General features: G+C 45.0%; 1 protein-coding gene across 5 annotated transcripts in view; it reads right to left on the bottom strand.

Moving 5' to 3' along the window:
* Window positions 1-26,542, bottom strand: part of SLC35F2 (solute carrier family 35 member F2) — a 132,658-nt gene that overhangs the window by 33,451 nt on the left and 72,665 nt on the right. For 4 of the 5 annotated variants that reach the window (XM_086679218.1, XM_086679216.1, XM_086679215.1 and 1 more), the window contains 6 exons: window positions 24,491-24,618; window positions 19,985-20,144; window positions 18,304-18,460; window positions 17,005-17,057; window positions 15,745-15,899; window positions 10,042-11,040 (listed from right to left, as the gene is read on the bottom strand). In XM_086679218.1, the coding sequence (XP_086535344.1) occupies window positions 10,855-11,040; window positions 15,745-15,899; window positions 17,005-17,057; window positions 18,304-18,460; window positions 19,985-20,144; window positions 24,491-24,618 (839 nt within the window). In that variant the 3' untranslated portion in view covers window positions 10,042-10,854. Of the gene's footprint in view, window positions 1-10,041; window positions 11,041-15,744; window positions 15,900-17,004; window positions 17,058-18,303; window positions 18,461-19,984; window positions 20,145-24,490; window positions 24,619-26,542 lie in introns of those variants that run through there. The other variant, XM_086679219.1, reaches the window with a different exon arrangement.

The following is a 26,542-nucleotide window of genomic DNA, read 5'->3' as shown; positions in this document are numbered from 1 at the left end:
AACTCTGGTTTTTTTGGTTTGGGGTTTTTGGTTCTTAAGATTTATGTATTTTTGACAGAGAGCGCACAAATGGGGAAGAGGTGGGGGGGGGCGGACATACGATCCGAAGCGGGCGGTGAGCTTGATGCGGGGCTCGAACCCACGAGCTGTGAGATCGTGACCTGAGCCCAAGTCGGAGGGCTCAACTGACTGAGCTACCCAGGCACCCCTCAAGCATTCAACTCTTAAGACAGGAAGAGCAATATTCTCTGCTTGGGGAGATGTCTATGACATCTTGTTGAGTGAAAAAAAAAGAAAGAAAGAAAATCACAAGGTGTTATGTACCATATAGTTCCATACATGTAGACTTGTGTGTGTGTATATGACTGCAAATTTTATTCATGTGAGTACATGCATAAAAATCTGGGAAGACATTCTCCAAATTACTGATGGTGACTATCCCGATCTGGAGGAATTTTTGTTACCTTCTTATTCTTACCTGTATTTCTTCAGTTTTTCATAACATTAACCATTTGTGTAAACAGGGGGAAAACAATTTTTCGAAGACCAAATGAGCTCCCTAGATGAGAATCCACCCAAATTATTATTTTCTGAAATGATATATTCAGGAGAAACTTATTGAGTATGTACTATGTACAATCTTCTGATTGTGAGGTACACCGGAAAAGTCGGGTGACATCCTTCTACCAAAACACTAGCCACATTTTAACGAGCATTTACTCCCTGCGAGGCGCTGTGCTGAGCGTTTAAACAATCCTGTAGGTAAAACTGTTGAGGTTAAGAACACTGAGCTCAGAGAGCTTAAGGAACTTACCCCAAGTCACCAAGTTATAGGAGATTCAAATTTTAGGTCTTTCTCCAAAGCCCAAACACTCAACTGGTACCCAACTCCCCTCCAAGTTTCTAAGAAATTCCCCCAAGCTATCCACAAGCATGGATACAAAAGGGAGTTAGTATTTTTGAACACTAAGTACCAGGCACTTCTTTAATCCTCATAGGAATCTATGAAGAAGACATTTCTTAGAGTACAACCACATTACAAATAAGCAAAAGGTCATCCTTATATGATAACTTTACCTAAGGTCAGAGATAATGGCCCCAACAATGAGTGTGTCAAGCACTTGTTAAATGCCAGGCCGTGCTCTGAGTCTGTAACATGTACTGACTGGTTAAACCTTCCATGGGGCAGGAGGCATGATTACCCTTTTCATTTTGCAGATGAAGAAAAGGCTCAGGGAGGTTAAATGACTCGCCCAAGACTGCAGCTAGTAAATAAAAGAGCTGGAGTTTGAACATAGGTTTGGCGAACTGCATAGCCCAGATCCTGCCCTCTATTGGATGCTTCCCCGGAATCAGGGTACGACCAACCCATATTTGAGAAAAATAATGGAAACATGAGCCTGCCGTCATCCCCATTTAACAGAAGAGGATCTGGGGCCCAATGACTTGAACACTATCACTGTCCACAGTCCCTCAGCTAGTTGAAAAGATTAGAGTCCAAGATGCCTCTGGTACCCCTGTTCCATCTGACGCCTGGATGTGTTTGTTAACCACAGACGGTTGGCGTATTAGTGTCCCTATGTACTGTGTAACAAACAGCCACAAACTTAGTGACTTAACACAACACGAATTTATTATCTTCCAATTCTAGAGATCGTAAGTCTGAAATGGTTCTTGCTGGGTCAAAATTAAGGTGTGGGCAAGGCTATGTTCCTTTATGGAGTCTCCAGGGGGAATCTGTTTTCTTGCTTTTTCCAATTTCTAGAGGCTGCCCATCCCCCGTACTTCATGGTCCTGTTTCCATCTTGTCCCATCACTCTGACTCTGTTTCAGTATCTTCCCTGACCCTTCTACTTTCCACTGTCACTTAGAAGGACGCTTGTGATTACATTGGACCCACCCAGTAATCCAGGATATTCTCTCCATCTCAAGATTGCAACTTGATCACATCTGTAACATGTAGGGTAACATATTCACAGGACTTGAACTTCTTTGGGGAGTCATTATTCTGCCTACCAGAGAGTACTGATCTTTAGAGATCCTATTTATTTGAAATTACAATTTAAAAAATTTATACTTATACTAGGCTGTTTTTATCACAGCAACGATAAGTCCTTGAGGAAGTTGCTGTTTGGAGTGCCAAGGTCTCTTCTCACAGAGAGCAGACCCAAATTTCCTTGTGGGTTTAGCAGAGAATCCTAATCCCCTGGGAGAATGAATTCTAAGGGTTGCAGGTCACATCCCACAGCCACACTTCTGGACTGTAAGCTGCTCACCTCCGTATCAGGGTCCACGTGGAGCTTGCATGCCACCCCTTTTGCGCAGGACCCCCTCCACAAGCCTTGTGGTTTCGCATCCCGAGGTACCAGGACAGGTCACAGCTGGACAGTGGAAGGGAGAATCGGGCAGATCAAACGGAACAAGGAACAGTGCAAGATGAGGTAGGTCTGAGTGAAAGGAGTCAATGGGCATAAAGATTACTGGACACCCATTAACCAATATTACCAGGCACGGTAGAGAATGTTTTTACCACCCTAGAAAGTTCCTTCATGCACTTTTCCAAGGACCCTTGTGCTACCCGGAAGCAATTAACATTCTGATTTCTATTTCCTGTCAATTTTTCCCCATTCCCTTTTTTTTTTTAATTTTTTTTTTAATGTTTATTTATTTTTGAGACAGAGAGAGACAGAGCATGAACAGGGGAGGGTCGGAGAGAGAGGGAGACACAGAATCCGAAGCAGGCTCCGGGCTCTGAGCTGTCAGCACAGAGCCCGACGCAGGGCTCGAACCCACAGACCGTGAGATCATGACCTGAGCCGAAGTCGGACGCTTAACCAACTGAGCCACCCAGGCGCCCCTTTCCCCATGCTCTATAAATGAGTTTTTCCTGTCTTTGAACTTTATATAAATGGAATCATACAATATGTACTCTTTTCTTCTTCATTTCTTTCACCCAATATGATGTTTTTGAGACTTATTTACATCATCACGTGTATCATAAGCATTCTTTTCATCAGTGAGCAGCATTACATTTGTGAATACACCAAAATTTATTGATCCTTTCTGCTGATGCACCAACGTTTTCAAATTTTTGCTATTATAATTAAAGTTGCAACAACCAATCTTGTTGTAGAAGGCTGTTGGACTGACAACTTTCACTGTCTCAGAGGGCCCTAGGCAGTAGCCCCCATGTTAGCACAGCAGGGCAGTATATAAGTAATGGGGGAGACCTGGTATATGTGTCACTTGAACAGTCATACCTGAGGTCTGGTACTTATAAGCAAACTTCTTGAACCAGTGCTTGGCTTGTCAGAAGGCAGGGAAATAACAGCAGGACAATAGGACATTCCAAATGGAAGGATGAAGCTCCAGGGCGCCTGGGTGGCTCGGTCAGTTGAGCGTCCACCTCTTGATTTCAATTCATGATCTCATGGTTCGTGGGATAGAGCACCACGTCAAGCTCCACACTGAGCATGAAGCCTTCTTGAGATTCTCTCCCCACCCTCTGCCCCTCCCGTGTGCGCGAGCCCTCTCTCTTAAATAAGTAAATAAACAAGTAAATTTCCTATTTAAAAAAGTGAGGAATGAACCAATACCAAGAGAAACCAAAGAACGAAGGATGAAGTTGATAGGGAGGCCTTCCACTACAAACCTGCTGATACCTTATCCATGTAACTCCCTTGACTGGATAGAAGAATAACCTAGACTCTCAACCCTAGGGATTCTCCAACACATACTTCCTAAGTTAGACCAGAGGTGATGTTAAGCAGGTAGTTGAGTGATGCCCAGATCATGGGCTAGGAATGTCAGGTTGGGACAAATCTGTATCTCTCAATCTAGGAAGTCACGAAAGGTACTGTATCACACCACCCATCCAGCATTGGGGTTTTGCTGGGTAGGATGTGGGGGCAAGGAAATGAAGAATGTAGGTGAGGAGGGACGAAATCCAAGCAATCAGTCACAGACTCTGGGCAGAATGGGGAGAAGAATATTCTAGAAGGGGTGAAATGAAAGCAACCAAAGAACAAGAGTTCAGAAGGGCTGGAAAAACAAACAGGTATGCTGGGTTTAGGGATGTAAATTGTGCTCAGAATATAAAATATGGCAATACACAAAGCACTTCTAAGTGATAACAAGACACAGATGTATCACGAGAGCAGCAGAGAAATTAAGGTAACAGTCATTGGCATGGAGGCCATAAATAAACTGTGCGATTCAAGTGTGGGCAAGTCATCCACATGGGCACAGATCATCCAAGTTATGGAGGAAGTTGGGTGGGAAGATGGTAGCCAGTGTCAAAATCCTTAGTGAGGGCTTGTGAGTGACGGGGAGGCAAGAGTTGGCTGACCATATGGAGAGATGGAGAGAGAGAGAGAGACTAAAACGAAATATGGGGGCACCTCAATGACTCAGTTAAGCGTCTGACTCTTGGTTTTGGCTCAGGTCACGATCTCATGGTTTTGTGAGTTCGAGCCCCATGTTGGGCTCTGCCCTGGCAACACAGAGCATGCTTGGGATTCTCTCTCTCCCTGTGTCTCTGTCCCTCCCTCACCTGCACTGTCTCCGTGTCTCTCAAAATAAATTAATAAAAACTTTGGGGGGGGGGGGGAATGCTAAATAATGAAATGGGAAGATAATAAAATGTATAGTTGCTTTGTTGGAAATAAATTTTATTGCTCTGATAAAAATCACAAAGTAATCACTCTAGTGGGCCAAAAATAAAAACAATACTGTTGGCAACAAATTTTACTGCTATGTCAATAAAGCACAAGTAGTTATTAATCCCCATCAGAGAAATGATTACTAGTAAATGTTATACTTCAAAAGAAAAATCGCTAGATTTTTCAAAGTTGATGGTTTATTCTTAAATGTAAGTCATACTAAATTTACTATAGTGGAGTGACTGTGCAGATGACAAATCTGTGGGTTTTTTTTCTCTTTTTCAGCCAGGAAGGCACCAGAAAACTGCTCTACCTTTATTGACAGCAGCTTCCCTTCCAAAGGGGATGGGATAGCATAGATTGAACATAGTTATTGCCCCCGAATTTGATGTGGACACAATGGAATATCTTGAAGAATCGTCTCTAAAAAGGTGAGTTACTTTCATGGCTTTTGAAGTAGCAAGGGATACATCCCTTAGGAGGACCTGATGGTCTACTTGGGGGAATATTCTGTGTTGAGGATTGAAAATTTAAAACTGCTTGGGGCGCCTGGGTGGCGCAGTCGGTTAAGCGTCCGACTTCAACCAGGTCACGATCTCACGGTCCGTGAGTTCGAGCCCCGCGTCGGGCTCTGGGCTGATGGCTCAGAGCCTGGAGCCTGTTTCCGATTCTGTGTCTCCCTCTCTCTCTGCCCCTCGCCCGTTCATGCTCTGTCTCTCTCTGTCCCAAAAATAAATAAACGTTGGAAAAAAAAATTAAAAAAAAAAAAAAAAAAAAAAAAAAAAACTGCTTGATCCCTGAAAGTGTAGACCCCTAGACAGGAAATAAAGTCAGTAGCTTTGGGCAAGAGATATATATTAAGTGCACGAGCTCAGCTGACACCTTACGAGATGACTGTGTTTGAATCTGAATGCTAAGTATTAAGGACTGTGACCCAGATGGCCAGGCTTCAGCAGGTTCAGATCGTTCCCTGGAGAACCACAACGAACTATATCAAGTCTGGGCCCACCTGGATCAGCACAGGCCCCACCCAGAAAAGAATGGCACCCTTTGTCATCCAGAGAACCATCTTCTCCATGGTAATACCGTACATTTGGGAAGAAAATCAACAGAAGCTCACAAAGCAGAAACCAGTCCTCCTGCCTATGTAAGCTGGACAAAAGCACCCTTCGACCATCATGAATGTGGTGCCATCCACAGTCCCAGGGGCATAGGACTCTCACCTTCCCTAGTCTCTTCTTGTCCCATGCATCCCTGTCTTGGGGATCTCTGTGGGTATCCTCCTATAACCCAGCCAAACTTCTTCCTAGATTAGCATGCCGTCACTGAACTCCAGGCAATTAGAAAGTGCCCTTCTGTCTACAAATCAGTCTCCCAGCCAGGGGCTCTGCCTGACCTAGAGTCTTCCTGCTCTACTCCCCACAAAGAGATGGGGCATGACCTAAGTTCGTGTATCATGACCCAAGAGTTCTTGGGAAGTACACTATGCTCCCCAGCCAGCTGTGGCTCTCAACTGGGCCACACACCCCTGTTCTGGCATGCTCACACTATAGTGAGATCAAGAATCAGGCCCTGGCCCTCCCCATCTTGTCAAATCCTCCAAATTACTGTATGCCAGTTGTGGCCAATGAAGGTACCATTTACACTCAACCCAAAAGGTGGACCGGAAATTGAAGTTCTACAGGAATGCCTCTAGCTGTGTGTCAAGGGTGGGGGCAGATTTCCTGGGGCAGCTCCTATCAGTCCTATGGACAAAGCAGTTTCTGGAGAAATAAGATGGAGGGTAGGGCTGGGGAAGAGCTGCTGATGGAGGTGACGAGGGGGTGTCTGTGTCCCTCCGCACCCCCATTTAAGGTGCATGCATTCACCTGCCAGCCTTTTCACAAAGACCAAAGTGGGTAAGCTCTCACGTGGGCTCACAAGACCAAGAATAGACATCCCAAAGAACGGGAAAATGTGAAATACTTGGGCCAGAGGGGAACAGCATGGTCACTTCGCAGAAACAAAGTACCATCTGTGGTTGGGGAAGATGGGACTCCACGTGGTAACTCCAGACACTAGCACCACTAGTCCCCTCCATCATACCTGGTGTGTAAAATCTGGCCTCCCCACTGGGCAGGCCACAGGTAGTCACTGCTCACCACAGGATGATTATATGGCACCATCTGTATGCTTATTAAGGTCACTTGGAGCCAGTAATTGTTCAAAGGACTTCCCTTTCAACCTAAATTCCTTCTCCAAAAGTATCTGCACTTCAGGATTGCTTGAAGAGGACAGTATTTCAACCAAGGAGTGAAGTGCATGACAAAAGCCATCAGGAGCAGAAAGTCTGGGACTTTCTGCAAGTAAATCCTACAAGTAAAATTTTGCTCTTCTGGAGAGCCTTTACTCCCCTAGAGATACCATTTCTAGATTGCCAGACGTCTCCGAACGCCCTAGGACTGTGGGAGAACTGCACGTTCAGCATTACTTAATTTCCTCATAAATCTCTCGCCTTTTAATCAGCTAAGTGGCTATCTGCTGAAGTTCCCTGATTTATGGCTATCTTTTGAGGGCTGAGGATGCGTCCAGATACTAAGTGATTAAATGTGGATGAAAATGGCACATCACCATAATAATGACAGAAAAGAGAGTCGTGACTAGGCAGACAGAAGACCTCAGAGCCAATGCAGACGGCGTCGTAAAAGGGCAGGCTCCAGGGCTGCAGGGAAAACGGCAAGATCAGGCTGGTTTTTACATGAAAATCTTCCCAGCTCCTCTCACTAGACACGCACCTGCTGGCTCAGCAGCTCCAGGGGAACCGTACCCCTCAGAATTCAGTGTTTCAAGAGCCATGGGGGCTGCAAGCTGCCAAGCTGAAAGAAATCTTGGCTTCTCTGTCCCCCCAAGCCACCAAACTCTGTGCCCTGCAAGAGAGGTTTCCACTTCTCTGAGAATTCTATCCTTCACCTGCTCATCAAAGCCAATCCCTGCTGATGGCAGTCATCAGAACACCCTCTTTTAAAACAAAACACTTCAATTTAATAGGATATTACAGAGGTACTATAAAATGACAATGGTTTATGTCACAGGTCTCTGTAAGGAACACCTGTTAAAGCGCCACCTGCTGGGCACACCACAGATAACACATACAAATTCTCCACGAGCCACTGGTCCCAGAAGGGTGAGAAATGTTAACCGCCTGTCCGCTAGAGAACCTACTCTCAAAGCGCAAACAGTGAAAATGGCACCAGCAAAGACTGCTCTCCTTCCCGTGTAACCACAGTCCAACTGCACAATTTATCACTTCTGTACGACACTAGAGAACAACCTAGCAGCCCTATTGTAACACTCATGAGGGTTTTTTTTAACGATATGAGTATCTACAAAAAAAAGATCGAAACATCAATACTGTTCTAATAGGCTGGAAAAGTATTTACAAGAGGTTCTTGACGTAAGAACGTGTTGTGTTTCAAAAGCTTGTGTGTGAGCCGGATATTTGAGGACACATTTTCCATGGAAGTGTTATTATGGAGACCGGGGAAGTGACAGTCTTCACGAACTGAATATTGAAGCCGGGATGCAGAGCTTTGCGGTACCATTATTTAATTACTGAATGTCATTCACAGCCTTCCTTCTCTGGAAGACCGAATTCTAAGTTTTAATTCGGGATGCTAACATGGGAACTCCTTTGCCCCTGCCTCTCCAGAGGGAGCAGGAGACGAGAAAAAACACCAGGTTTAGGGGGATGGGTGGAAAGGGCAGGGCAGGGTAAGAGAATACTGCCTAAAAGTATCTGCATAAAAACCCTTACTTTAGGTCAGTCTCCCCTTAAATTCTCTGAACTGGGACCAAAGACAAAGTTCACTTAATAAATGCCCAAGAGGTGAGATGACCAAGGTCTAGAAAGATGAATAAAGGCCACAGTGGACCTGAAAGAGCTCAGCCCGTGGTGAGGGAGGGCAGGTAAACAGCAAGCGCTCAGTAAGTGCTACAAGGAAGATATGAACAAGGGCCCCGGTAGCCTACAGGAGCAGAGGCCCGGCCTGGATGGCCTGAAAAAGGCTTCAGAGAAAGAGATGACAGTTGAGTTAAACCTTAACAGACACGTGGGATGCTGTCACCTGAGATTCTCCATTTCACTGTCCCTACGTACAGGTTTATGCCAAAGCAAGATATTTTAAAAGTTTTTTTTTATGTTTATTTACTTATTTTTTAAAAAAGTTTATTTATTTTTGACAGAGAAAGAGCGACAGAGCATGAGTGGGGAAGGGGCAGAGAGAGGGAGACGCAGAATCTGAAACAGGCTCCAGGCTCTGAGCTGTTAGCACAGAGCCCGACACGGGGCTTGAACTCACAAACTGCGAGATCATGACCTGAGCTGAAGTCAGACGCTCAACCGACTGAGCCACGCAGGTGCCCCTGTTTATTTACTTATTTTGAGAGACAGAGAGAGAGAGACAGAGACAGAGAGAATCCAAGCAGGCTCCATGCTGTCAGCGCTGAGTCTGATGCAGGGCTCGAACCCACAACCCGCGATATCGTAACGTGAGCCGAAATCAAGAGTCAGATGCTTGACCGACTGAGCCACCCAGGCACCCCCCAAAGAAGGATATTTTAAGAAATAATGTACTAATCAAACTGAAAGTCTTCCCCAAAGGGCGAAACAATGTAACCTAAACTTGTCCACTCATTGGTAGCTGTGAATGGTACCGAGCAAAAACCAACCATTAGTTTTAATCAGCTGCAGAGAATAAAAGTTTATTTCACTCAAAAAAGTAAAAAAAAAAAAAAATTAGAGGTGCCTGGGTGGCTCAGGTCATGATCTTGAGGTTCACAGGTTCAGGCCCCATGTCAGGCTCTACGGTAGTGCTAGAGCTGGCTTGGGATTCTCTCTCCCTTCTCCATTTGCACTCACTCTCTCAAAATAAATAAATTTTAAAAATATATATTTAAAAAATTTTAATTAAGATAATTCAATTTTAAAAAGATTATTCTGGCAAATGATCTGTGGGTTCACTCTGAACTTCCCTCCATCCCATCACAGCCCCAGATAGGTCTGCCACCTTACAGAAGACATGATCCTAAAACGTTGGATATGGAGAAATCTGGAATATATAAAGTTATTAAAAAAATTTTTTTTAACATTTACTGATTTTGGAGAGACACAGAGAACAGAGTGTGAGTGGGGGAGTGGCAGAGAGAGAGACAGAATCCGAAGCAGGCTCCAGGCTCTGAGCTGTCAGCACAGAGACCGACGCGGGGCTCAAACCCACTGACAGTGAGATCATGACCCGAGCCGAAGTCGGACGCTCAACAGACCGAGCCACCCAGGCGCCCCTAATAAAGTCATTTAAAATCCAGAAGGGGAACTGGTTAATCAAAGAAACCACACAGTGAATGTATTTCCATGAAATCAAAATCTTTTAATAACATGAACATTTACCCTCAATTTCTTTATTACATTAGAAAAAAGTTTACATACGCAGTTTTTGTAAAGTGGCATAGTGATAGTTGATGTCTCGTGGCACGTTACAAACACTTGGTGAGAAGTAGTGTGGCACCCTCTTTGAACAACGGAGACAGCGTTCCTCAGTCTACTGTATGGACCCTTCTTTCCTACATCTACGATACTCACACTTGTATCTCGGGATTTCTCAAGGGCTACCGACCCATGCCGCCATATGCAATCACCAGACCTCACTGTGGTATGAAGGCCACAAGGCTTGTGGACAACGAGTGTCTCAGGCGAGACAAAACCCAGAAGCCTCTAACTGTGGAAACCTACCCCAAACCACACCGACTCCCCCAACTTCTGACTGCCCAGCCCAGCTGGACAGCCCACTTTCAGGCCCTGTCCTGAGGCTGGATCCTGCCTGGTTGTCTCCCCCCAATGCTCTCCCACCTGTGCCTCCGAGACCCCAGTACGGGGGCACAGCTTGTCTCCCTGACGCTAACAGATATTGGTTCTCAAACAGAGACACGATCCCAGCCACCCTGTCTTCTGTTCTATTTTCCTACTTCTACTTTTGATACATTATTTTGTATTCCTTTGTAAAATTTAACCACCGGATCCAGTCCAATGCTACGGGGCTCACTCCTCACCTACCAATTTTCCAAGTGTCCCCTCGGTGCTCAGCGGGCTCTGCTTGCCCCCGGCCACGGCTCCCGGCTTCCCAGGAAGCCTCAGGCGTGTGCACCCCTTCTTGTCCAGCTACAAGGCGGCCGAGGGGGTCTCCTGCAGGTTCTCCTCGAGCTTCAGTCCTAGGTTGTCGATTCCGATGCTGGTGATGGGCGGCACGCTGCTCTCCGCCGGCTCGGCTGTGCGCGTGGGGGTGGAGCAGTAGAGGACGAACCCCACCATGATGACGGTGAAGGACAGGAGGTAGAGCCCCGAAAACTAGGAGGAGAACAGGCTATGGGTCGTGGTCTCCGACAAACACACGATGGCTGCCGCCCTTTGCCAACTGTGCTTTCAGGGTGACCCTCTCACAATCTTTTTCTCCTGAAAGTTGCCTAAGGAGACACTCGCTCATGCCCAAAACCCTCCAGTACGGATGCCGATGATCGTACGCACTCTGGCCACAGCAGCTGGCGCCTCAGCCAAGGGGACCCTTGGATCTCTAGAGAATGGAAATTTTGCCTCGCTCTGTGATAACCCAGCTGTACTCCCACCTTGCAACCAGTCCCACTCAGTGGAAAGAATCGAAAGTCAGCCTGGACACCACAAGAGAGTCAATTTCAGACCATAAGCACAATTTATAATACTGACGTGAAACAGAGGAAGATGGGACCTAAGATACAATGTGGATGTACAGATGTGACAAGTTCTCAACAACCCTTCGTGTGTGAGAATGTGGTGAAATCCATTTTGGGGGCACCTTAGTCTGACTCTTGATTTCGGCTCAGGTCACGACCTCATGGTTTATGGGTTCAAGCCCCACATCGGGCTTTGTATTAATAGCTCAGAGCCTGGAGCCTGCTTCCGATTCTGTGTCTCCCTAGCTCTCTGCCCCTCCCCTGCTCATTCTTTATCTCTCTCTCTCAAAAATAAATAAAAATAAACTTTAAAAAATGAAATAAAATCCACTTTGTTAAAATATAATAAATTATCTTGTCCCTGCAGGCACGTGTTACATAATCAAATTTATGGTGGACTGAGCAGATTCAGATTTTTAGAGCTCGAAAGACCATTTCTCAGCAACGCCTCCAACCCAAAGAAGTCACTGCTGTAAAGTGCAGGTGGACAAGCACAGGGAAGGGAGCCCCTACAGGAGGAATCCCATACCCTCTCTGCTCCCAGAAGGACTGATTACAGCAAGAACCTGTTCTGACAGACACACCACCGAGACATGGAGTTCCTGGTGGCTTTCTCCAACCTGCCCCTCTCTGTTTAGGAAAACAACTACCCAGAGCAAAATGCAGTGAAGACACAACACTAATTCACCATGTATTCTTATGAAAAACGGCCTGACATACCCCCAAAGTTTAAATAAATATGCACTCTGTATATTCGCTCTTATTGGAGTTGAGGATCCATACAAAACGTCAAGTATTAAGGAAATTAACACTTGGGTTTTTTTTTGTTTTTTTTTAATTTTTTTTTTTTCAACGTTTATTTATTTTTGGGACAGAGAGAGAGAGACAGAGCATGAACGGGGGAGGGGCAGAGAGAGAGGGAGACACAGAATCAGAAACAGGCTCCAGGCTCTGAGCCATCAGCCCAGAGCCCGACGCGGGGCTCGAACTCACGGACCGCGAGATCGTGACCTGGCTGAAGTCGGACGCTTAACCGACTGCGCCACCCAGGTGCCCCAGGAAATTAACACTTGTTTTTAACAGCACCAAAGATAAAACACAGAAAGAGAAAAGCTAAAGACTGACCAAGGATGGTGCAGTAAAACTTAGGGAAACTAGGCAGCACGATTAATGTGTCATTAAGTGCCTAGGACCATTTTTTTCCCTGGCAACAAGCGAACTCAACTTATGAATGGTCCTGCTAACCTGATTTTAAAGTTAAGAATGGGGTGTGCTATTTGTTCAAGCCAATAAATATTTTTAAACTAGCTGAGATTTCATAGTGTACCCCAAAGAGTTCTAATGTCTAAAAAGAGTTCTAATAAGGGGGTGACAAAGAAAAACAATCAGAAAACACAACAGGTTGGGAAAGGAGATGAGGAGAAAGAAGAATCTAGATACACTCCCAAAGGGGGAAGGAGGAACTAACCAGGGGTGTGAAATGGGTGTTAAGAGCATTGCTGCTCACCTCCAGCAGTGGGCTTCTGCCAGTCACCATTGGTTTCCACACGTTAATTTTTTAAAGGCTCTCGATTACTTCTTCCCCTTGAGCCTTTAGAACTCTTTAAGGAATGGAACAGCCACAGCCCTCCGCAAAGTGCGGAAGCCTTCAAAGTCAACGACAATGATGCAAAGTCAGTGTTGATGTCAAGCTGAACAGCAGAACCTGGCTTTAGTTCTGGGATCCAATACTCAGCACGGTCCTCAACACACAGCTGGTATTTAATAAATATTTGTTGGGGAGAAAATATTCAGAGTATATTAGGGAAAGTTAAAGCTATTTAGAGCACGCTAAACGTTTAAAGTCAGTGTTATAAAGCCAGTACTTATGTTCGCCTATAAAATGTTCACTGTTACTTGTGGGTAAATCTACATAACTTGGTCAAAACACGTCCTCTTTGGTTTGGTGGTTTTAAATGTTTAGAAGAAAAAGTAACTTTTGGGGCGCCTGGGTGGCGCAGTCGGTTAAGCGTCCGACTTCAGCCAGGTCACGATCTCGCGGTCCGTGAGTTCGAGCCCCGCGTCAGGCTCTGGGCTGATGGCTCAGAGCCTGGAGCCTGTTTCCGATTCTGTGTCTCCCTCTCTCTCTGCCCCTCCCCCGTTCATGCTCTGTCTCTCTCTGTCCCAAAAATAAATAAACGTTGAAAAAAATTAAAAAAAAAAGAAAAAGTAACTTTTCCTTTTAAGAAGCAGGTGATCAAATGGAGACACTTCTCTTAGAGGGGAGAGACTCTGAGGAAATGGGGTAAGTTTCCTGAATTAGAGGCTCTTACCTTCACCTTTTTTCTTACTTTGAATTCTACGCTTTGTATCTGGATCTATGCAGGAAGTTTCTTGTAGCTCCTCTGGTCGGTAAGTATTTACTCAAGATCAATTCCAGAGGAGGCAAAATTTTTAAACTTTTTCAACTCTCTGATTTTTTAAAAAATCGGAGCCAAAGTGGGGCACCTGGGGCTCAGCTGGTTAAGCATACAACCTCAGCTCAGATCGTGATCTCATGGTTTGTGGGTCTGGGCCCCGTGTCGAGCTCTGTGCTGACAGCTGAGAGCCTGGAGCCTGCTTGCTATTTTGTGTCTCCCTCTCTCTCTGCCCCTCCCCCACTCATGTTCTGTGTCTCTCTGCTGCCCTCTCTCAAAAATAAACATTAAAAAAATTTTTTAATAAAAAATCAGAGCCAACATTATTTCAGATACTACAATTTTTAAAAAGTGGTAGTATATTGGGCTTATAATCCTGTCTTTAAAAACCGGTTCTACAACATTAGGTATCTTCTTTAAGCTCTGAATGGTTTTCCACCTCTGTAATTTACTCTGAAGATCACAGCAGATCGCTCTTTGCTCTACAAGCCTCAAAACAGCCTTTGACCAAAACAACCAAGTCTGATCTAAGAGTGAGCTGCTAGACATGCAGGGACAAAGAAACATACAGCAAAAGAACTGGGAAGGAATTTTAAAGTCTGCGTGCTCCAATTTTGAGAATAATAATTTAAAGGTATGTGGTTGAAAAAAATGGCTTTTTCATATAAAGTTAAGAGCAGTGAAAGAGGAAATATCTGCATGAAGGGAGCTTATAATAAGTAGTGGCAGGTGAATTTTCACTTCAAAGCTTTTATTTCTTTAACCTTACTTCTTCCTTCCCACTTGGGTATTATTTTACTTAGAAAATTTTACTTACTAAAAAGAAAAAAGTACAGGTGAGTGAAGTGTATGTGACACATAACCTGCCAACTGCTAAGTTTAACTGCAAAACAGAAACACCATCACCTCCTAGTGGTAGCTATGTGAAATGCAAACACAGCATCAATCTTTCTTGCCCCCCTCCCCAACAACTGACTCACTTTGAAGGCCTACTTTATAGCCCTTAGCAATTGTTCTCATTAAAAAAAAAAAAAAAAAAAAAAAAAAAAATCCTAGGCTTGTTAGATCACTTCTCTGATTCATTTTGACATGTTATTTTTTAATGATGCTACCAAGAAGCTATAAATACCCTTTCAGTTTTAGTTCAGGAATACCTTAACCAGCAAGTTTGTAAAGATAACAGCTAGCTCCTGTTACATGTAACGTTGCAGGGCAAAAATGGTTTATGCTTCTTTAAGCAGAAATTTCTGAGAACTCACGGAACTAGGCTTTGTGAGTTCACGGCCAATTCCTGGGAATAGTGTAAATCCGTGCCAAGCAATTTCTGCCTGGATACAAAATTCTACAAGGACAAAGGACTGTAGCTGTTGTTCCCAAATGAAACTAAAATTATCAAGCAACAGCCAACATTCTAACTATGTGTTCAAATCGCTTGCTGTGATGGCAAGCTCGTCAACGGGCATCTACTGAAGGTACAACTAAAGAAAGACGGGTTTCTGATGCAGCAGTTCTCAAGCTCCCAAGACCTTCGAGGGGACCCAAGACCCTTTCAGAAGTCTGTAACATCAAAAGTCTTCTTATAATACTAATAAGATGCTACTTGCCTGGAGTGCAGGGGGACTTTCCAGTGAAATTCTTTTTTATGTTGATTCACTTTTTGCGAGAGAAACAGACCGAGCACAAGCAGGAGAGGGACAGAGAGAGAGGGAGACACAGAATCGGAAGCAGGTTCCAGGCCCTGAGCTGTAAGCACAGAGCCCGACGTGGGGCTCAAACTCATGAATGGTGAGATCATGACCTGAGCCGAAGTCGGATGCTTAACTGACTGAGCCACCCAGGCGCCCCTGTCAGTGAATTCTTGCCCCAAAAATGAGGTTTAATTTTGGATCTAAAATATTAAAGAAACCCATTACTTCTTTTAGACCAAGTAAGTGTTCCTATTTGCTTACCTTATAGCCAAACAGAAAGAGTCCAAAGAAAAGACTGTAGAGGTCGGCTGTCAGGATGCCCAAGTTCACAGAAGTGGCACTAGTGACCTGAATCACCAGCGGCATAAAGCTGTACAGGCAAAACATACAGAGGGCAAACGCCACAAACAGCAGGGCTGTGGGGGGACACAAAAGTGGAATATCGAATATCACAGGAAGAAATCAGAAGGCAAAGACACTTTGAAGGCTTGGCTGCCGTATAAAATTCCCTAACTGTTTAACATACTATCTACAAAGTCTCTTGTTAACACTCAGCATTGCCAATGAGGCATAGAAAGCTCTCAGGAAAAATATAATAATAAGACATGACATAGAGGAAGGACTTCAAAACTGCAACAGGGTGTTGAGGGGGAAGGGCACAGAAACTTGCTCACGGTGGGACTGGTTCAACAGCTCCAGCCGCCCCACGCAGAGAGATCTTGTGATAAAAGGTCAATAAAAGCAGAATAACGATCAAGAAGTATAACCCATAATCTTTTGTTCATCTCATTAAATTCAGTGCTCCCAGAAAGCACAGTATACCCATCCTCTATCGGACAGACACAGTGCGGGTGCTCACTATTTAGCTTTGCAACCGCCTCTTCAATCTCACCCCCATACCCGACACACACCCACACACAGCCACTCACACCCCGGCAATCGAAGTTATTTAACTGAACTAAATTATCCAAGCCCGGCAAATGAACACGGCATTTTACGTACTGCTTATAACTTCTTTCCACCCATCATTAAATAAGGTTGGAGTCTTTCCTGTTTCACCACTGTTTTCTTCTACATTATTGATTAGTGCAGGTGCCCAGGAATACCAGAGAGAAGCAATGGAAGGTGGTGGGTGATTACGCGCCATCAGATGATTCGGGTTAATGTTTCACAAATCACATCAAGCAGACAACCTTCACAAGAGCTTTGAGGACTCATGATACAGATCTAATTGACAGGGAGTGTGACCGAAGGTCAGTCTTGCTCAGAATTCCTAGGACAGCAAAACTATATTCCTGAAGGTTAAGGTTAAGAATTAACTCCTGTGGAAGGTTCATTTACAAGTTCTCACGGAGAGCTCCCTGTAGACCACTGGAGCCCTCTGTGTACTGAATTACTCTGTGATTTTACAAAAATGACTAAATATTATGTAAATGAAGGTATTTATTTCTTGATTCGTGTTTTTGTCACTTAGAGGAAAAGGATACTGACCAAAAAAAGGATGAACATTTATGAACATACCGATTTTCCAGTCCCACTGAATGCTGGCAATATCCTTACATTCAACGATCGATCTAAGATTAAAACAAGAGGTCACAGTGAGATCTTACTCATTTTCACTTGTTTATAAGCATTTTAGTTGCTATACATCAGCTAAGGTGAAGAATTATGTTGATTCTTTTTTGAGGATTACATTGATTTTTAAATTTTGGTAAGTATGTTTAATAAAAATGACATAGAATAAAATCAAAGGGGCCCATAAACACGTTTGATGCCTGTAGAAGCAGTTTTCAAATAGTGGTCAGCTATAGAAGGAAAACATGACAGTGTGTCTTCCATTTGAAATGGGAAATAATAGTTTCTGGAAATCATTGAAAAACAGTCTTTCTTGGTAATGCCCCAACCACACTATAAGCAGAAATCCCAAGCATCATGCACACGTAAGAAAATGAGGCATAGGGGCGCCTGGGTGGCTCAGTCGGTTAAGCGTCCGACTTCGGCTCAGGTCATGATCTCGCAGTGTGTGAGTTCGAGCCCCACGTCGGGCTCTGTGCTGACAGCTCAAAGCCTGGAGCCTGCTTTAGATACTGTGTCTCCCCCACTCTCTGCCCCTCCTCTGCTCATGCTCTGTCTCTGTCTCAAAAATAATTAAAAACATCTAAAAAAAAGAAAGAAAATGAGGCATATTTTTTGCCATTTCTAGAATCTTCTAGGGGTGCTGGGTGGCTCAGTTGGTTAAGCATCCAGCTCTTGGTTTCGGCTCAGGTCACGATCTCACAGTCTTGAGTTCAAGCCCCGCATCGGCCTCTGCGCTGACAGTGCAGAGCCTGCTTGGGATTCCCTCTCTCTCTCCCCCCCCCCCACTCTCTCTGTCCCTCCCTACCTGCTTTCTCTCTCTCTCAAAACACATAAAAATAAACAAAAAAACAAAACAAAACAAAAGAGTCTCCTCATAGATAGTTAGCAAGTCACCGATTTCAAATCAGAATCTGGGCCAAATCAACAATGAACAGTAGTAGCTGGAAAGTGATCATGTATGATAAATGTGCTTCTTTGGGTTTTTTTGTTTTTTTGTTTTTTTTTTTAGTTTATTTTTGACAGAGACAGAGGGGGAACATGAGCTGGGGAGGGACAGAGAGAGAGGGAGACACAGAATCCGAAGCAGGCTCCAGGCTCCAAGCTGTCAGCACAGAACCTGACGCGGGGCTCGAACTCACGAAGCGTGAGATCATGACCTGGGCCGAAGTCGGACGCTCAACTGACTGAGCCACCCAGGCGCCCCTACTTCTTTGGTTTTTAAGGGAAATCTTAGACTCTTACAGCTGTATGCCGCTGATAATGGTTCCGAATAGGCCCACCATTCCTAAAAACTCCTGCCTGCTCAGCTTCTTCACGATATACTCTTCACACACGTTAGAAACAGCATAGAGAGAAGCTCCAAGAAGGACCAAGATGTCACCAATCAGCACGTCACTACCTGCAGGAAGACAAGGCACAAAACACAACACAGTGTCAATATAGGGGAACCTAGCTCGCTCGCTTCCAGCAGTTTATCTGGTTCATGTTTGTTTAAGTAAGCCTTTATGGAAGGACAAACCCTGATTTCTAAAAGTTTAAGGACCCTTCTTCTCCTCAATTTCTGGCACAATTCTGCCATGATTTTTCTCACAGTTCAACCCCTCAGGAGACTATAAGATCAGAAAATGGAGCCATAATGTAAGGCCTCAGGAAATGATTCTATGACAGAGAAATTGATGGAATTTATGGCAGGGGATTAACTGAAAACTACAGGGAAGGAAGCTACCCAGTCAAGGTTATCTTCTCTCAAAGGGCACAATAAAGTCACTCGGAGGTTGGGTGAATTCGACACCGTATTTAGATTTTATACCATCAATTGCCTGAACTTTGGCCCAAAGCATGTCCACGTCCACATGTTCTCATCCATGGAGCCACTGAAAAAGAGATCAGTCATCCAGTGGACATGAAACTTCCTTTTGATAAAAAAAACCAACAATCTACAGTAGCTTTTCCAGTAAACTAATCTCAACGTATGGGCCCAAAGATTAATTGTAAATATATCAACAATTGTCTCTCTCATGAGATGAAACAAAACTATTTATTGTGACAAAAAGGCACGAGCACCGTGCACAGGTAAGAATATAAAAAACTGCTTTGCAGGGGCACCTGGGTGGCTCAGTCGGTTAAGTGTCCGACTTGGCTCAGGTCATGATCTCAAGTTTATGGGTTCGAGTCCCACATCAGCTGACAGCTCAGAGCCTGGAGCCTCCTTCAGATTCTGTGTCTCCCTCTCTCTCTGCCCCTCCCCTGCTCATGCTCACTCACTCAGTCTCTCTCTTTCTCAAAAATAAATAAATTGGGGCGCCTGGGTGGCTCAGTCGGTTAAGCGGCCGACTTCGGCTCAGGTCATGATCTCGCAGTCTGTGAGTTCGAGCCCCGCGTCGGGCTCAGTGCTGACAGCTCGGAGCCTGGAGCCTGCTTCAGATTCTGTGTCTCCCTCTCTCTCTGCCCCTCCCCTGCTCGTGCTCACTCACTCGCTCTCTCTCTCTCTCTCAAAAATAAATAAACATTAAAAAAAAAAGCTGCTTTGTGGAAGTGGTTACAACAGCAGAAGCAAATAGATCTCAAAATAAAAAACTTAAAAGACAGTTTATAAGCAAGACACGTTTTCTGTCTTTTACCATATATCTTTGCAATATAAAAGCAAAAACACGAGGCGCCTGGGTGGCTCAGTCAGTTTAGAGTCCGGCTCTTGATTTTGGCTCAGGTCATGATCCCAGGGCTGTGGGATCGAGCCCCGCGTTGGGCTCCTCACGGAGCATGGGGCCTGCGTGGGATTCTCTCTCCTCTCCCTCTGCCCCTGCCCCCTGCTCCCATTCTGTCTCTCAAAATAAATAAATTAAAACATTTTTTTAAAAAAAGCAAAAGTACAAGCAAAACATTTTTCTGGGACGGAACCAGAAACAAAGTAGCACAGCCTCACCTGAATTGTCTTCTCTCCCTGCGAGTATGTCGGCACCGACCATCGTCCCCACGCCCAGCAGACAGACAGCTACAGCAATCAAGTGGATCACTCTGTATCTTGCATAGAGAACAAACCACGAGAGCGCCATCAACACAGGAATCCCAAAGCAGTCCAAAAGCTGCATGGAAGGAGAAACAAACAATTTAAACCATCTCTCCTCAGCTAAACGATGGAGTCAGCACCTAACTACTACCAGCTGTGTACATTTCGTGTGCATTTCACGGATTTACCCCATTGCCTGGACTCCCCAGTACCCGGGTTAGCTCATCTAACCTTCACGATTCTATGAGACTGAAAATGCATTTCCCATTTCACAGAGCAGGAAAACCAAGGCGCAGAGAGGTCACGTGAGCTGCCCCAAATCCCACAGTCAGAAGCGGGAGAACCGGTTGCTGCCCCCAGGAATTCCTCCCGGCAGCCGGTGCTACCTCGACACTCCCGCCTGTGTTTACCCCTGTAAGTCCAGGAGGCAGAGCTGCGGGCCCTCGTGCACCCTTGACCCGAGTCAACAGATACTTTCGCCCCTCCCAGGTGGGAGACGCTACAAGAGAAGCTGGAGACGGAGGTGTGTGTGAGACACGGCCCTCAGGGGCACAAAGAAAGCCAGACGCAGGTGGAATAAGTCATCACACAACCAGATACTTCAGTGCCTTTGGGCCAAGAGCTGCAGAGAAGTAGCAGGGATTGTCAGAAGGCCCCGAGACACCAGCGCCCTGAGCAAGTGTGCGGCCCCACCGCGTGGGACAACACCTGCTCCCGGCAAATCCTCTCGCTCATCTCCATCGTCTACTCCTAAACACTTGCCCCACCTCTGATACTGCCGGGCGGAAAGGCAGGGGAGTGAACAGTGGCAAAATCCCAGCAAATCCAAAATCGGTGGCAAGATAAAGAAAAAATGGGGGATTTTATTCACTCGATTCTCGAGGTCACAGATTTTGCAGAGTGCATTCAAGGATAAAATACATGCCATACGCTAATAATACTCCTGAAACTGTTTTATTGCTCACTCTGTTTTTTGTTTTGTTTTGTTTTGTTTTTAACCTTGTCGCTGATTCGCTCTGTAGCTCTCTGGTTTGGGACAAGGCAGGCCCCTAAATCTCCAGCAGCCTGTTTCATGCTGTCCACCGCTGTTTAGTGATTGCCTTTCACTGCAATGTCATTACTGGAGGCGGACGCGCCGACATGGGAATGGGCACTGTGCCTTGTTATTTATTCCAGCTGCAGAACGCTAATCCCCTAAGTGCTTTACTGAGCCTGCCGGAACAACAAATCATTAAGCGATGCACATGGTAATTGCCCGTCCCAGAAGACACCAGCAGAATCCAGCCATGATGACTTAACAAAGTCTACACTAGAATTCCTTCAACAAAAAAAGTACAAAAGGTCACTCTCAAAAACTCTCACAGCAAACTCCCTATCCTGAAATCGTGTCTTCAAATCAAACTTATATTGGCTCTATTTTTTAACAATTTTTGGGGGCCATATGAGGGAGCTGCGCATGGGGTGCAGCCACTGACCAGCCGCGTGCTCCCCAGCCGGCCCCCCTCTGCGTCAAAGTATGAGAGGAAGAGAGGAGACCCAGATGATCTCACGGGTCCCTTCTTACCATAACATTCCATGACTTCTCATCTGATATCTAGCACCTATGGCCTTCTAACTACACTGATTCTCCTTTTCACAATGTACTCTTGGTGATGGAAATCTTCTCTTTGATACGTTCAGTCCCAAGAACCTCCCTATTTAATTTAATCTTTAAAAATTATTGGACAGCCACAGTACACAAGGCACTATAAGTAAGACGCTGGGGGAAGCAGAGGCACAAAAATGAGTTAGATTTTATTAGAAATACCTTATTAAAGACGGAGCACAGAGGAGAACATGAGATTGGATTAGACCTTAGAGAACGGAGGACAGGGGCTTCAAAAAGCACCGTGTTCTAGAAAGACTAGAGCTGCACAATACAGGAGAAGCTGGCTGAGGGTGGGGAACCTGCAGAGGTGGCTGTAAAGTGAGAGGAAGCACGAGTGCCAAAGTAGCCCGTGGGGTGTCAGTGGCCACGTCTGTGAGCACCATATTACATTACTGGTAGTTACTACATTACTGGCCATAATTACCGAATCTTTTTAAATTTTTTTTGATGTTTATTTTTGAGAGAGAGAGAGACAGAGCACAAGCAGGGGAGAGCAGAGAGAGAGGGAGACACAGAATCTGAAGCAGGCGCCAGGCTCCCAGCTGTCAGTACAGAGCTTGTGGTGGGGCTCGAGTTCACGCACTGGGAGATCATGACCTGAGCCAAAGTCAGACACTTAACTGACAGAGCCACCCAGGCACCCCCGTAATTACAGAGTCTTTGAAGGAATCCTTAGGGAGGAGGTTCAGAGACCACGTGGCCCAAACGCCCTTTCACCCAGGCCACAGATTTACTCAAGCAGAGACTTGGCTGGAAGGATCCCAGCGACATGCACCCTCCGCGGAGCTGGGAGCTGCAGTGGTCACATGCCCTTCTCGTACTGTACTCCTTGCGAGCACCGAAAAGCAAACACCTTTTGACAACCAAATGCTTACGTTCTCCTAAGAGGCTAGAAGTGGAAGAAATTCTTTTCAGTGGTAAAGGACATGAACTTCAGTCAAAAAGACCCAACTGTAAGAGTTCCACTTAGCTGTGTTTAGACCTTGTACCATTTCAAAACTTGTCATTGTCAGTCGTCAAGAGATCAAAGTTTCTGGGAGCTCTAATCAAGTAATTAAATTGTGCCTGAGATTATAAGGATAAACGTGACTAGAAAAATGCCATCTTCCACACTCTCATACCCTCATTACCCATAGCTGAAAGCACACATAATCCTATTCATGATGAATTTCATTCTTTCAGTAACTCCTGGTCTTAATTGTTACAAAATCCTGGGTTTTTTACATGCCTCCTGTGGTATCCGTCTTAACCCATATTTCCCCAAGCCAGTCAAAAGCCAAAAAGTCTGCTGAAGACAATCCTTAGCACAATTAGTACAATATTACAGAACAGAAAACGCTTAATAAGATGCATTCAGCATTTAATGTATATTCACATGGGAAAAATACCAAATTTTCACCAATCCTTTTGTCTTCCAAGTGAAATAAGTCCAATTTCACTTCAATTTTTCCATGGTCCTAAAATGTGAAGACGAAATGAACACATCTCTGTATTTTAGGGGCACCTGGGTGGTTCAGTCAGCTAAGCTTCCAACTTGGACCCAGGTCATGATCTCACAGTTGGTGGGTTCGAGCCCCACATCGGGCTCTGTGCTGACAGCTCAGAACCTGGAGGCTGCTTCGCATTCTGTGTCTCCCTCTCTCTGCCACTCCCCCACTCACGCTCTGTGTGTGTCTCTCTCTCAAAAATAAACATTAAAAAAAAAAAAGAACATCTCTGTATTTTAAATAGTGAGAAAACTGATGCATCAGAAAGTTATAAATCTAGGGGCACCTGGCTGACTAAGTCAGTTGAGCATCTGGCTCAGGTCGTGATTTCACAGTCATGGCACCAAGCCCCACATCAGGCTCTGCAATGGGCGTGGAAGCCACTTGGGACTTTCTCTCTTTCTCTCTCTCTCTCTCTCTCTCTCTCTCTCTCTATATATATATATATATATATATATATACCTCTGCCCTTCCCCCACTATATATATATATATATATATATACATATATATACACCTCTGCCCTTCCCCCACTTGCATGCTCTCTCTCTCTCTGTCTCTCTCAAAAAAAAAAAAGTTACAAACCTATTAAACTGTGAAGTGTAAACCTGGCCCCAGAGTCTCCCTTTATAAAGTGTGTTGTTGTTGCCACTAGTGAGTCGGTGCCATCACGCAGCCCGTTAAGTCTGCTAACATTAAGACAACTGAATCAGTCTTCCTCAACCCCACCAAGTGAAAAAGTACTGCTCTGCAGGAACACATTTCTTTCAGTCCATCAAGAATCAACCTAAAAAAGGAATAAGGAGATCGCTTTTGCCTTTGGCCACGCAGGACGCTGAGTCTCTACCCCATGTGTCTACGAGGTTCCTTCCAACAAGTCCAATGGCCCCTTTGTCTTGAATATCTACTTTACTAGCAAACCTCCCAGTTTTCTGTGGCACACAAAAGTATACTCACTTTACGGGCCGTGTTCAAACAAACTTAAAACAACTCTTGTCAACATCACAGCATCAATTGCCAACTAAATATTTCTGCTTCCTTCGGTATCAACTGTTCTACTGGGGAGCAGCACTGGCAGGTTGGGAACTGATTAACTTGTATACGTTTTCACTGATTCCAGGAGATCTTACTCATTAGCACATATGCTCCACTGAAAAACAGATAGCATCCACCTGTGTTTAGATTTCCTGCAAGGGAACAGGTTTTCGATAAAGTTGGCTTAGCAAACATGGCTTCAGCTTCTTTCCTTGAACTGAAAACTCCAAACCGGTCAGAGACTCCCCCTTACCTGGACACTGGTTAGAGTCGTATACTGGTATGCTCTGACAATCAGGTAATTGGCTTCCACATCCGCTAGTCCAAGCAGGATGTACTTCCACCATTTTCTCTTCAAGATGTGCAGAAGGTTATCACTACCTGGTGGAAAGAAATCTGGGTTGGCACATGTTGCTTGAAAGCAATACCATGGGGATGCCTGGGTGGCTCAGTCGGTCAAGCGTCCGGCTCTCGACTTCGGCTCAGGTCATGATCTCGTGGCTCACGAGTTCGAGCCCCACAGTGGGGTCTGCACTGACCCCTGTTAGGGGTCTCAGTCTCCTGTCTGCACTGACAGTGTGGAGCCTGCTTGGGAGTCTCAGTCTCCCTCTCTCTCTGCCCCTCCCCTGTTTGTGTGCTCTGTTTCTCTCTGTCTCTCAAAATAAATAAATAATACTTTTTTAAAGAAAGAAAAGAAGGCCGCCTGGGTGGCTCAGTCGATTAAGCTTCCAACTTCAGCTCAGATCATGATTTCATGGTTCATGAGTTCAAGCCCCGCGTTGGGCTCTGTGCTGACAGCTCAGAGCCCGGAGCCTGCTTCAGATTCTGTGTCTCCCTCTCTCTGTTTCTGCTCCTCCCCCGCTTGTGCTCCCTCTCTTTCTCTCTCAGAAATGAATAAACATTAGAAAAAGAAAAGAAAAGAATATATTACTATGCATGTTCAATTTAGATATTAAAGAGTCGAAGCAAATGTTCATTATGTATTATGAATGTGGTGCTACCTAATTTCCATTATTCATAACCTAAATGCCTACAGTAACTCAGCAGAGTCAGTTAGATTTTTTTCTGTTAGGAGACCCAGCCTAAGATGTCATCATAGACAAGTGTTCAAAGAAAACACCAGAGAGAAAGTAAGTAGGAGAAAAGTGGTTAAATTTCCTTTCCTACTGTCACATAAATATAACATCCAGATATGGGCTTGGATGCTGCCATTATTGATAAGCTACAGATTATCCTAGAAATGAAAAGTTTTCTTATAAATCCATTTGGTCATTTAATCTCTGCACTTGGTCATTCTTTTGGAAGAGATGTGCTTTCAAGAGAAAATTAAGTCAGTGATAAGTCTGGAAAAAAGACTTACATCATTGAAGAAATACCTTTTATTGCCCAAATTCTACTTATTTAAGTTAACTGCAATTCACTTCTTTAGAGAATCTGGCAGGCAGGAGATACATAGTTAGCACATACAGGAGAAGGCTTTACGATAAGATAATCTATAAGTCAGAATCATAACCAAAGAATTATCATCAAAGTCCAATTCGCAGGAACATCCTGAAATCAAACAGTCAGTCCCACTCAACACGACATGGCTTGGAAGGTCCCTGCCATCACCCCTTGGGGGACCTCACTGACACATTTATGAATCATGCTAACTTCCTTCAAGAGTTCAGAACAGCTCACAGAGGAGTAGAGTCTGGGGCTAGTAACCACGTGTCCAATTCTGTTTCCAACTCCTAACATTCTTGCCAAACCTGGTGCTCTCCCCTTGAAATGTTTCCCCCCCTCCCACACTGGCTTCCATTTTCCTTCAAAAATAAGTCACCTATCCCAACACAGAAATACCACTGACCTATTAAGGTTCATATTACAAGAGGATTAGCAAACATCAGTGATTTCACGATGTGGCTGGAAATACCAAAGATGGAAGGACAGCTCCCTCCTGGTCAGTCTGGGTTACCCCTCGATTTCACATTCCTGGATTCAATCTCTTTTTGTTTTTTAGGTTTACTTATTTATCTTCAGAGAGACAGACACAGCACAAGTCGGGAAGGGCACAGAGAGAGGGAGAGAGAGAGAATCCCAAGCAGGCTCCACACTGTCAGCACGGAGCATGATGCAGGGCTCGAACCCACAAAACTGAGAGATCGGGACCCGACCTGATCATGACTAAGACGCTTCACCAACTGAGCCACCCAGACACCCCTCACGCTCTCCTGTTATGGGAAGGACGTCTGTTATGACTAACAGCCCCTCGTGCACAGCATGGGCTCAGGGGCAGGCTGCCCGCCTTGGAATCCGGCTGCAC

Source organism: Puma concolor, chromosome D1 (assembly GCF_028749965.1).
Source record: "Puma concolor isolate L17-30 chromosome D1, mPumCon1.1.hap2, whole genome shotgun sequence".
Classification (NCBI taxonomy): Eukaryota; Metazoa; Chordata; class Mammalia; order Carnivora; family Felidae; genus Puma; species Puma concolor.
Note: the sequence above shows the minus strand (reverse complement) of the source record. Positions and strands in the feature narration are given on the sequence as shown.